Here is a 13,211-nt window from a genome sequence, read left to right as displayed (position 1 = left end):
CTATCCACTGAACATTTCTGTCCCTCCTTCTGAGTTCTTGGAATTAAAGAAAAAACAACATAGAGCCCAGTATCTCAGTGATGAGCCTGTTTTTAATGGACGGGAACCACCAGCCTCTTTCTGTTCAGAAATGTCTTATGAATCACAAGCGGTTTTGCAGTCTTGCAAGAAGCTGGTGCCCCACAGCACCCGTCATGTAGAATAAATAAATGAACAGTTGATTTCAGTGGGGTGTTAGCGTCCTATTTTTAGAATACCATGTCTTCAGCTGGGGCCATTCAGGTAGTTCTCACTTTAAAATTCTAACATCTGCCCAGCATACATCTTCTGACATCTGGCTTCTACTTGCTACACAAGTGAGACACTTTGACTCATTTCCCCATCTTTGCAATGGGATAGTACCCATTCCTGACATGCTCTGAAATGAGGCAGGTAGCAAATGATATGAAAACGTGTTGGAAACAAAACCCACAGAATCAACATGCTCATCACATTTTATTATTAATTGAGCTCCCAAGTGAGTGATTCCTTGTAAATCCCCACAGGCATTTTATTTGATAGAGTTTCTCTCTCTCTCTCTCTCTCCCCGTCCCTCCCTCCCTCCCTTCCTCCTCTCCTCTTGGCTAAGGAGGGTGTAAAGCTGGCCGTCTTTTCCCAGCCCCAAATCTCTGACTATAGTAGGACTTAAGCACAGCAGCCTGAGCTGAAGCATGTCATCCCTGAAGCAAAACTACAGAGGCAAGGTACCAAGGCAGCCAGGGAAGCACAAATTACCTCTCATGCCTGGTGGGCGAGGCCCCCAGCCCCATCCCTGAGTCCATTCCTCCTGGCCACTGGGTACGTAAGTCCCCATCAGGAAAGGACAGAGCCTCTTTCTACTAAGAGCAATATGGTCCAAATCATCAAAGAAGACCTCATCAAGACTAGCTCACTTGGAGACTTCTTCACCAAGAGTGCAGACTTAAATTTACAGTTGATTTTCTCCACAGTAATTTTATGTCTTCAAAGAGCTCCCCAATTATTTTTATTACGTTTTCTTGGTAAGCAACCCATGGTGAGGTAGTGCACAATGAACTACCTGAGGTGTAAAAGAGGTTAAGTGATTTACTCAGAAAGAGTGGTTAGCAGGGTTGCCTTTGAATTCAGAACAGCATTCTTGGTGACTGCTGCTCGACGGAGCTGTCATCTTGGAGTTCAGTTCTTGTATATGCTTTTACAAAAACACCATGGTGTGTGTTTCGCTCTGGCAAAACTTTATCTCATTACTCTATTTTAATGGCAATAATCACTGAAAATCAGCACAAAGTCTTCAGCTTCTTAATCTGGGTGACATGCTTCAGTTTTGTGCCTTCTGTGACTCTCTGGAATGATGGCCTACAAGAACTGTAAACCTCTTAGAAGGTAAAACAACAGGCTAGAGTATTGATTTCAGATTGTGTGAGGAAGAAACAAGGTGGGGTTTTTTTTTTGGTGTTTTTTTTGTTTTGTTTTGTTTTGTTTTGCCCCTCAGCTTGCAAATCAGTTGCTTATACCCCGGCGATTGGAGCCATTTACACCCTACTGAGGAGCCTATGTGGGGTTCTTTAACCACTGAGCCAGGATTGATTGACAGCCACTGTCTTCAACTACAACAGAGATGGAGTGAGCGCTTATACAGACTCAGTGGGGTGGGACTTCCCTGTTGAATGCTGCTTTATGTCTTTTCAGGCAAATGCCATTTACATCTGCCCACCATTTGAAGTCTCCTTTGACTTTCTATTTCTTTCGAAAGGAAGTAAAACAAGTGTTGCAGGAGCCATAGATAGCATCATGGCATTTTCTTCATTTTCTCAAAATGCACCTTTTGGGTGTTTTGTGAGCAAGATCATAAGGAAAGTAGGTCTTTTCAAATGAAAATTTTGTGAAGTCTTACTGTGATGTAAGCTAATGAAAATTTGGGGGAATGCATTGTGAGTAGGCAGGGCTATAATTGTTTCTTAGCCCTTTGAACAACCCATGTCTGCATATAACATGTTCATGGTGCCACATTATTAGTCAGTTTTGTTTTTTAAGAAAAGTAGTATATGTATGCATTGATAGATAAGAACTATTTTTTTTTAATGGATAGTTTTGGTGTTAAATAGGCAGTGGTGGTAAGGATGAATTTAGAGCTATCCTATTAGATGATTTAGGGCACTTAATTTACAGATTAAAGTTGAAACTAAAAAGATTGTTGTACTTTTAAAAAAGTCTCAGGTTGGAATGTAACAGTTTATAAATGGATATGCATAGAAAGTCACAACAGCAAAATATAGTATTAAAAAATCAGTGTATTGTTTAGGATACTATTTACTTTATTATTAAAATACTGAGTTTATTTTACATGTATATTTTTGTTTATCTACCAGTTTCATGCTTGACTACCACTACTACTGTATTCTATCATAATATTCCGTACATCCATTTACTTTAAAAAATGTGTTCAAATGTCCCTGATCTCATCATCTTTTCAAACTTTGTGAGGATTTTATATTTAGAAATGCAACTGTGGGGCCGGGCGCAGTGGCTCATGCCTGTAATCCGAGCACTTTGGGAGGCCAAGGCGGGCTGATCACCTGAGGTCGGGAGTTTGAGACCAGGCTGACCAACATGGTGAAACCCCGTCTCTACCAAAAATACAAAATTAGCTAGGTGTGGTGGCACATGCCTGTTATCCCAGCTACTAGGGAGACTGAGGTAGGAGAATCACTTGAACCCAGGAGGGGGAGGTTGCAGTGTGCTGAGATTGTGCCATTGCACTCCAGCCTGGGCAACAAGAGCGAAACTCTCCATCTCAAAAAGAAAAAAAATAGAAATGCAAGTATGTTGAAATAATTATATATTCATTTTGATGACCATCCAGTTCACAAGGTTGAATTAACCATGTAGTTTAAAATATTTTGTATTTGAAAGTATTGTAAAGTAAGAAAAGATTTCTGGTCCTTGCAGAATCCTGAGTGGGTAGCTCATTATCATCCTAGTCTCAGTATGTAACTTTGGAGAAAATGATCACAACTTTTTTGAGACTGTGTTAAAACTTGCATCCAGGAGGTTTATAAAAAAGAAGATTGGGCAGTTCTGGCCTTCAGCACCTCATGACTTATTTTCTAAATTGTGACTCAGTCTTTCTAGTTTATTTCTTCACTCATATATTCAAGAAAACTTACTAAGCACCTACTTGTCATAAACATTTAAGACTTCCTGGTAACCACCATTTAAAGTATTCATATTGTACTATTACCAGAAAAGGGGTCCAGATCCAGACCCTAAGAGAGGGTTCTTGGATCTTGCAAGAAAGAATTTAGTGCAAGTTCCTAGAGTGAAGTGAAAGGAAAGTAAAGGAATAAAAGAATGGCTACTCCATAGGCAGAGCAGCAGCTCGAGGTGCTAGACTAAGGATACTTATAGTTATTTCTTGATTATAGGCTAAACAGGGAGTGGATTATTTATGAGTTTTGCGGAAAAGGGGTGAACAATTCCTGGAACTGCGGGTTACTCCCCTTTTCAGACCATATGGGTAACTTCCTGACATTGCCATGACATTTGTAAAGTGTCATGACACTGGTGGGAGTGTCTTTTAGCGTACTAATGTATTGCAATTAGCATATAATGAACAGCGAGGATGACCAGAGGTTACTTTCATCACCATCTTGGTTTTGGTGGATTTTGGTTGGCTTCTTTACCACATGCTGCTTTATCAGCAAGGTCTTTATGACCTGTACCTTGTGTTGACCTCCTATCTCATCCTGTGGCTAAGAATCCTTTACCCTCCTGGGAATGCAGCCTAGTAGCTCTCAGGCTCATTTTACCCAGCCCCTATTCAAGATGGAGTTGCTGTGATTCAAATGCCTTTGACAGTAGCATACAGTGAAATGATGATCATGTAGCATATTGTTATTAACTAATGGCCTAATCATTTCCATGAATTATTCAGTCATTAAACATTTATATTCTGAGTGTCCATTATGTGCCATTCAATACACAGATATTTATTGAGCATCTGCTAGGGTCAAGGACTCTTCTGAGTTCTAGGATTGTACTAATGAATGTAATAGGCAAAAATTTCTGCCCTCAGGAAGACCGTATTCCAGTCTTCCTCATCTACGTTTTTTAATCATTTATAACCATTTATCTGTATATGAGTATATTTTTAAGGGGTGTAAAAAGAGTTGGCACTCAGGCCGGGTATGGTGGCTCATGCCTGTAACCCCAGCACTTTGGGAGGCGAGGCCAGCAGATCACGAGGTCAGGAGTTCAAGACCAGCTTGGCCAACGTAGTGAAACTCCATTTCTACTAAAGATAAAAAAAAAAAAAAAAAAACAATTAGCTGAGCATGGTGGCACACGCCTGTAATCCCAGCCACTTGGGAGGCTGAGGGAGGAGAATTGCTTGAATCCTGGAGGCGGAGGTTGCAGTGAGCTGAGATGGCAGCATTGCACTCCAGCCTGGGCGACAGGGTGAGACTCCTTCTCAAAAAAAGAAAAGAGATAAAGAAGTAAAGAAAGAGTTGACACTCATTTTTGCTCTTTTGTGTTGGTTCTTTCAGGTGAAAAGAACAAATAGTCATCTTAAAGAGTCTGTAAAGGGGTATCTAAAGACATCTGCTCTTATGTATTAATGGGTTTTAAGAAAATTTTTAGCAAAATTACATTAGAGGATGTCACACTAGTCACCATTGTTATGTAAGTGACACAAATTCTGATTAACTCAAGAGCAAAACCAGCCTATAAATAAATTTATAGGAATAGCACTCTGTCCAAATGCAATTTTAAAACCTGAAGTTTGCTCCTAGGTAATTAAAACCAGAATACCTAAAATATCCATTTAATTGAGGAACTATAAACCATCAGGACAAATAACTGCAATACAATAAAGGAACACTGCAATAAGTAAATAAGTGAATGATTAAATGAAACGTTTCAAGTAATGAAACATTGAAATGTATATACCTAGAAAGTAATGAATATACCAAATTCCTTAATGACATTGGACATGAGAAAAATTAAATTATTAATTATCGAAACACCTTTAAGTGGAATTAACTTCTAGAACTTTTTTCTCATTATTATAAAAATCAGGGATAATTTATTGCTTATACTTGTATTACTAGCTGTTTAGTATACTCTGAAAATAGTGATGGTTCAAGCTTGACTTACACTTAGTTTTTAGAAGTCTGTTTAATTAAGATTATTGTTATATCACCACGGCTGAAGATAATTTGAAAATGGCAGGGTTGACCTTGATATTTCAATTCTAGCCAGTTTGATAGCCATGAAGTTATTCTGAAAATTTGTCTGCAATTCATGTCTTCGAGGTTGGTGTAATATAGATGAGGCCCACATTTTTATTTAAAAGACATATACAGGAATTAAAGAAACTATGCAGCAGAAGATATGCATGGAAATAGTGTTTTACACTAAAAAACTCTGATGACATTCGTCTGTGTGTGTTTGTGTGTGTGTGAATAATTATCCAGAGAGCTGCTTCTATAATATAGTGACCTCACGCGTGAGGACCTACGGTGTTCACATAACTGTGGTCACTGAAGGTGGATGCTATTCTAACTTAAGTACTGGCATGCTTTCAGTTCTATTCTAAGAAGCCATCCATCTGCACTTCACTTGGCTCACAGTTCCACAGAGAACAAACAGAATGATAAACTGCAAGTTTAGTTCAGTGGCAGGAGGAAGGAGACCTGATTTGCCCAAGGCATCACCTGATTTGCCCAAAGTTCCAAAGATGATGGGAGAAACGTTTTTAATGGGTAACTACCCACATTTTTTTCTGTGAGACTTTCTTCCTCATGATTCCCTGAAAATTCGTCTTTAATAAAAAAAAAAAAAAATCTTCAGATTCTTATCCTTTAATGGTTAGATCCCACCTTGTCCTCTTTCCTGGCCATCCTAGGCATGCACCAGCCCACAGCAGGTTAATCTTTGCTCATTCTCCAGAGTGGCATTGTCCAATAGAAATATATGAGCCATGTATGTAATTTTCAGTTTTCTAATAGCTACATTTTTACAAAGAAATTAAAAACGCTGGTGACATTAATTTTATATTTAATTCAGCATGTCCAAAATACAACCTCCTGGGTTCAAGTGATTCTCCCATCTCAGCTTCCTGAGTAGCTGGAACTATAGGTGCACTACCATGCCCAGCTATTTTTTTTTTTTTTTTTAAGAGATGAGGTTTTGTCATGTTGCCCAGGCTGGTCTCAAACTCCTGAGCTCAAGCGATCCTCCTGCCTCAGCCTCCCAAAGTGCTGGGATTACAGGTGTGAACCACCATGCCTTGCCATTTTCCATTATTTATATCCAAACCTTTCATCCACTCCTGCATTCCTTGACTAGGTTCTTAGTTAATATAGGCTGCTAAATGAATGAATGATCCATTTTCATTGGCTCTATTGTTTTAATCTTTTAAAGTTTACATAGATGTTATTAAAGACTTATAATTTGTTTTATGCCAAAATATACCAGAATTATTTTTCTAGTGTAATCATATTTATAGCTTTATGAAAAGCAGCAGAGGCAAAGCAGTCAACCATAGTTAGAAGATGAGATTTGTAATCCATATTTTACTGACAACTTTCTGTGTGACCTAGAGCTGATCATTTAACTTCTCTGGTCCTCCCATTCTTCTCATCTCTAAAATGCTATGGGATTAGATTACTTCTAATGTCCTTTCTCATTTTCTGATACAATCAGAAAAATGTATCATTTATTTTTGAGCAAAAGTTTTTTTTTTATTTTGACAGATCATATTATATAAGAATAATAGCTCTCTCATTCTGACCTTCACATACAAACTTTTGATCATTTTATGTTTCTTCTCTAATCCATATTCTGTATTTCATTTTCAAAAATTTAGATTCTTATCTCTCAAGAGATAAGAATTCTGTATTCTTAGCCCATAGGATAATAAAGCAGCAATAAATGTTTAATGAATTTTTATGTACATTAAAAACTATTAGTAATAGTTTGCTTGTTGGAGACATAAGGCTTTTTCAGCAGGTGGTGAATGTTTCAGCTGCCCTTTTCCTTACTAAAAAAGGATTCTGAGTAGGTTTCACTCTCAAAATCTAGATATTATATACTTTTTGTTATTCACCTTTGTCTTTCCTGCAGCCAAAACTATTTTTCCTGCCTCGCTTTTCTGATCATGTTGTTGCCATGCTCAAGACTCTCCAGTGCCCTAAGAATACATTTGAGGCTCCTTAGCTTGCTGTTAAACGGGCTGCCCACCCTCCACACCTGCCTCAGGCACTCATTTCTCGAAGCCCCTGCTCCTGCTCATCTGGCCCCAAACTGCCTCTCCTCTTCTCCAGTCATCTGATTCATTCCCATCCTTTAAGGTCCATCAGAGTCAGATTTGAGCCTTATCTTCACCCCAGTCCATAATTTAGCAACCTTTGCTAAGGTAATCTTTATTCTTATTTGCCATTATCAAACACAAATACTTACACCAATAGAATTCAGACTACTACTTCAACTAAATTGTAATGTTCCAACGACAGGTTAATCATTTACTCTATTGGATGTTTACTGTGTGCTGGATTCTTGGCCAAGCCTAACACAAAAAGAGCAAACATGCAGACATAGTTATAGTTCTGATAAGTACAGAATTTGGAATATGTACAGGATATCTTGATGGACCAGAGAAGGGAGTAGACAACTGTTCCTGAGGGAAACCTGGGAAGGGTTCATGGAACTGGTGAGTCCTAAACTAGGAGTCATTTCAGGCAGTGAGAGCTACACAAATAAAGCGTAAAAGCGAAGGAGCTTGAAGTGTTTCCTGTGGCTCCCTGTGGTTCTGCTTTAGAGCAATATAGCATAGTGGTTGAATGTGTAGACTGGATGAGACTGCCACGGTTCAGAACTTGGCTCTGTCGCTCACTAGCTCTATCACCTTGGGCAAGCTACTTGAGTTAGGCTTCAGTTTTCTCAAATGGAAGATGGGGATGAGGCTGATGTTGATGATCATAATTATTATTTATCTCCAAGAGAAGGGGGGAGAGAAAAAGAGAGAGATGGGAAAGGGGGATTAAATGAGTTAGGTAAAGAATTTAGAATAGCAAGTACTTAATAAACGTTAATTACATCTCTTACTACTGATTCTCACAGTGTTGTGTACATAGGAGGTACCCAATGAATATTTACTGAACATTGAAGATTTTCCTACTCAATCAGTTACATATTTACACCCTTTGCTATTACTGCATACATTTTCTAATGATATCTCTCAGTGATATGTTACTTTTTTGAGGATATAGGAGGGGTGTATGTGTGCGTATCAATGATATGTGCCAGATTCATATTGGCTCACTAGGGGAAATTTTCCAATTCTGAGATCAGTGACCTACATCTCCTTGTCTGCTATGATTTCCAGCTGTCCGGATTTCCCATACAGCATGCCCTAGGCAATGTTTGCAGATTTGTTGCATGGAGAATCAGTACACAGTGCACCTTGTAGTTTAACATTTTTCGTGTAGGATTCAGTTTTTTTTCTAATGAAATTTTTGTGAAATTAATAACATAGGATGCCATGAAGCTTTCCTAAGTCCTTTGAACTTAAATCATTTGATATTATTTGAAATTGCCATTCATATAATGAACAGCATTTTTTCTCAGAGTTATGCAATGCCTACTGCTTCATAAATAATAAACTATGAATATTTTTACTTAACATATAACAGGTCCCTTATCTTAAAATTCATAGCATTTTTGCTTTGAATGGAGATCATTGCCAAGTTCTTGTTAGGCGCTTTTTCTTTACAGAGCTTGTCCTTTATTATTAATATCACAGTAGTTTTTCAGAACAGATTGTATTAAAGATACAGAAAAACAAAGTCTACCTTTTATACATACAGTGGTTTATTGAAGCAATAATTGAATAATAAATATGACGATATTATAGGGCCAAAATTTTACCAGTAGTTATATGATAGGTTTTTCTGTTATAGCTATATTTTCAAAGCATTTAAAATAAAATAATGAGGGTTATTCCTAAAGATTAAAATTCAGAGTCTACTAGAATAGTAATGAAAATCATTATAATTGTACTTTCACAAATATGTGCCAGACCTTTTAAGCTTGGTGCCTAAATAGGCTTCAACAACACTTTTTCATGTACTCTTACCAAATATCTTGGGGATAGGCAGGGAAGCTGTTCCACTGATTTTACAGATGGGCAGACCGAATCAGAGAGCAGTTAAATGATTTGCCCAGGGTAATGTAGTAATTAGATATCTGTATCTATCTGTACTGTTTTCATTAGTTTATTCTGCAGCTCAAAATGTTTGTTCCTACAAGCATGCATGTTATTTGTACATTAATAATGAATTTTCTATTTCTATATAAGAAGAGGGAATAGCAGATAAAGCTCCATATAGAGAAGATACATATTTTAGTAAGGTAACTTTAGCATCTAGTTCTTTTATATATATATAACATATCACTAAAAATGTGTCCTCTTTGAGTGTAGGGACACATTTGTTTTACTTAATTAACAGCATCCACTTAGGAAAAATGCTAGTTTCATTTCAAGTCAGTTACTTTAAAAAATAATTATGTGAAAAGATATTTTAGCCCTTGTCTATAATTCAAACCTTAAGAATGAAGCTCTTTTTTTAGTTAATTTAAAAAATATCCTCTCTCTAAATACTTTCATCCTGAACAAAAAAGACCTTTCTTTTGGGATTCCTTCTCTGCATGGCAGAGTTCCTTACAACAAAATGCTTGAAGAAAATAGAAGGTACTTCAGATACTTCTCATATAACCGATGTTTGAAAGTGTTAGACTGACTGATGTATAAAAATGAAATTCTCCATAATGGGATTTTAAGTCATGAAGAATGAGGAGAATTGCCTGATTATTAGTTTAAAGGTAGCTAATTCAATGCATGCTGTAATACATTTTAAAAGTTCTGCATTGCAAATACTGAATGATGTAAAATACTCACAAAATACACATCTTTTTATTTCCAAAGACGATTAGAAAACAAAATATTAGAAACTGAAATTTTTAATTTTTATTGGCCTTTTTAATGGGTAAACAATTTTCTCTAGTAATAAAAAAATTAAAGGTTATGAAGATAATAATTTTAAAGTGATTGCTGATAGCTTGGGTTACAAATAGCCTTATCCTTAAGACCTTATCTGTTTATAACTTAAGTGCTTTTACATATTTTGCCTCATTTACTTTTACAGCTTCCTGATACAGCGATTTGTGTGGGTGGCACAGTTCTTACTATGTAAGTAGTGAAACAAAGCCATAGGTTAAATGATTTACTCTTAATTTTATGCTGACTTTTTCAGGCAATTTCTGAGGCTTTATGTTGCCTGTATTCTGAGCAATGCATGATTCAAAACAGTGAGGAATTCTGGAGATAGACATCAGAACACCTGTTCTTAGAAGATCACATTATTCAGAATCCTTAGTGATTCTTACCTTTTGAATGACAGATTTTTAGTGAACATAAAAACTACTAATGAAAGTAGGATGGTTAAAACTGTTGACATTTTACGTGAAGGCATTGCAACTGGGCAAAACATATTCAAAACATCAGGTAGTATTTTGTTCACTGTGCACCGAAGGCAGATGACTTCATTAACTGGTGACAATTTTACCAATTCTGGAAGCTTTGATCTTGAGGGGAAACGATCCTGCATAGTAGACAAGTTTTTTGGCAATAGATGACCTGGTAGTAAACAGTGGAGTTCACAACTGAGACTGCACCCTGTGCCGGCCCTTTCCCAACATGCTGTGATACATTTTGAGCTCTTCCATTTTAGCTTCCATTATCCACCACCCAAGTTCTCAATTCAATTTCAGACTCAGGCAAAAGCCTGTAATTCTATTTGTTTTGGGTAAATTTAGCAAGCTGCTCCTGATTACACCTTAGCCAGAGACCATCTGTTGACTGGCGTGCCTCTCTGAGGAGTGGTTTCTGTAGGCGATGAATGGGAAGAGGGCTGGAGTGCTGCTGCTATTAGTAAGCAGATGCACCGTATCAGAGATAGTCCTTCCTGCCTTTCAATCTGCCAGCTCTCTGTATTGATGGAGTGTCGTATGCCTGCGAGTCGTTCCATCCTGAGGCAATGAGAAGTGCTCTCCTAGGGCCCATTTATCAAGTGCTTCTACTGGCATTTGATGGAAAGGAATTTAGAAGTCATAGTTTGATACACTTAGAGCACGGCCACATTCTCCTCTGCACATCCTGAGTATGTATGTATGTATGTGTGTATATTTATCAACCCCATGTACATGCTTTTCAGCAGTTATAGTTACGTGCTGTCAAAAGCCCCACAGATGAAACAACAGGATACAGCTGTGTGTCATAACGTAATGAGTAAACCGCCAGTGTCAGGATCACAATTCTTTAAGGCACTGCTTCCTAGAATGATTGCTGGTTCATTTGCATCAGATAGGGGAGATGTGCCAGATAAATTTGGAATGTCGAGGAACAGTTTGATGTTGACTGTGGCATGATGAGGGCTCTTTCTAAATGATGATATTGTTAGCTCGTGGCTAAGACGAGACTGGTCTAAACACAACAGAGACGGCAGTTTCCTGTTGCAGTGAGGCATGAGAGGAAATGGATAAAATGAACATAAATTAACTCCTTGTTTTCTAAGAGTTGGAGAGGGAAGGGAAGGAGGCAGTGGATGGCCAGCGTGCCTGAAAACTGGAATTAGATCAGTGAACTGAGAGAATTGGTTTCTGCCTTATGTTGGGTGAAGAGGAGCAGTCCTCAGTGCTAACAGCTGCAGGTTGGTGTAATTAACTAACTTCCATAGGAGATGCCCGGTGTACATCTTAGAAACCCATCAGATAGGGTATTCCTCATTGACATCAGCTTTTAAAGGGAGGAGGGCTCATAATTGTATCACAGCTGCAGTACTTTTCTTTAAGGCAAGAAACAGTTTAAATCAGAGAAAATTTCACAGGTTCTCGATCCACTACTTTTTTCATCTAGTTCTATTATTTTGACTTTATGGCCATTTTTTGTTTGTTTAATGGCATGAATTAAAGTATGACATTTCCCTCCGTCCTTTCACATACAAAATCAGCATTCATTAATTCAAGTTATGAAAATAATTGCTGCTTCAACAAAGTGAGCCTTAAAATACCACAATAGAAATGTAGCCTGTAGTATGTATCTTAAATTTTAGTTTATAATGACTATATTAAAATGATATTACAGTTTTAAGTTTTTCAAAAAAATAGTGAATGGTTGTGCAAAATAAGACACTGAAATATTTTTTAAAGAATTAAAATCACAAATGTTGAACGAGAAAAATAGTTTCTGGGAATTTCTTTGCTAAGTCAAGGCAATTTGGTTTATTGCTACCAAACTGATTAAGGAGGGGCTGATTTAATAAGCTCTAATATTTGCACTTTTATGTCATCTCTAATATAACAGGATATAATGTATTAAGACTGCAGATCATCATTCAACCACATAATGATTGTTACACAGATAGAATAAGAAGCTTAATTTGTAGCTAAAGACTATATTTTATTGATTGTATGGTTGATGTTGTGTTGTACAGGAGGTAAGAAATATCCTAAGAAAGAAACAGAATGTTTTAAAAAAATATTTACAAAATCATACAGTTGATTCAATATCTATAAGTGAGGCTTAATCCATGCAAATAAATTGTTTTAATGAGGGCCTGTGGCTTTAAGAATGACACTTGATCTATACGCTGTAGAAGGCTTATAGAAGTTGTCCTCATGTTAGTTTATACCATGCACACAATATGTCCTTATCTAGCCTGATGGCATGCTCTAAAACAGGAAGCATAAAACCAAGACGGCACCAGGTATGAATAAATAGTAAGAGTTAGGAGCTGGAGCTGACTCCACTGTGAATTCTCCCACTCAGTGGTTCACAAGTTTCTTCCTGCAGGCTTCAGGATGAACAATCCTGGCTGAAACGTTCACAGGAAACCTTTTTTTTTTGGAATATTTTTTAGGTACTTGCTATTTGAAGAAACAAAATCAAGGTGATTTAAGAGCCAGGCAAATATCCCTTAAAGACCTTTGTTATGATATAGCCCTTTTATTATATTTGAATGTATACTCAGTTGCCTGCAGAATTTCATGTTCCAGTCAGGGCAGAGCAGGCTAATTTTTAAGGGACATGTGTTTCAGTACACAAATAGGGTAATAAATAAGACTAACAAGTG

General features: G+C 37.3%; 1 protein-coding gene across 4 annotated transcripts in view; it reads left to right on the top strand.

Moving 5' to 3' along the window:
• Positions 1 to 13,211, top strand: part of EFNA5 (ephrin A5) — a 295,467-nt gene that overhangs the window by 159,070 nt on the left and 123,186 nt on the right. The window contains exons 1-2 of one of the 4 annotated variants that reach the window (XM_078004021.1): positions 7,624 to 7,732; positions 10,227 to 10,270. Coding sequence (XP_077860147.1) covers positions 7,724 to 7,732; positions 10,227 to 10,270 — 53 coding nt within the window. The 5' untranslated portion in view covers positions 7,624 to 7,723. 4 annotated transcript variants of the gene reach the window in all.

Source organism: Macaca mulatta, chromosome 6 (assembly GCF_049350105.2).
Source record: "Macaca mulatta isolate MMU2019108-1 chromosome 6, T2T-MMU8v2.0, whole genome shotgun sequence".
Taxonomy (NCBI): Eukaryota; Metazoa; Chordata; class Mammalia; order Primates; family Cercopithecidae; genus Macaca; species Macaca mulatta.
This window is presented reverse-complemented; position numbering and strand designations above follow the sequence as displayed.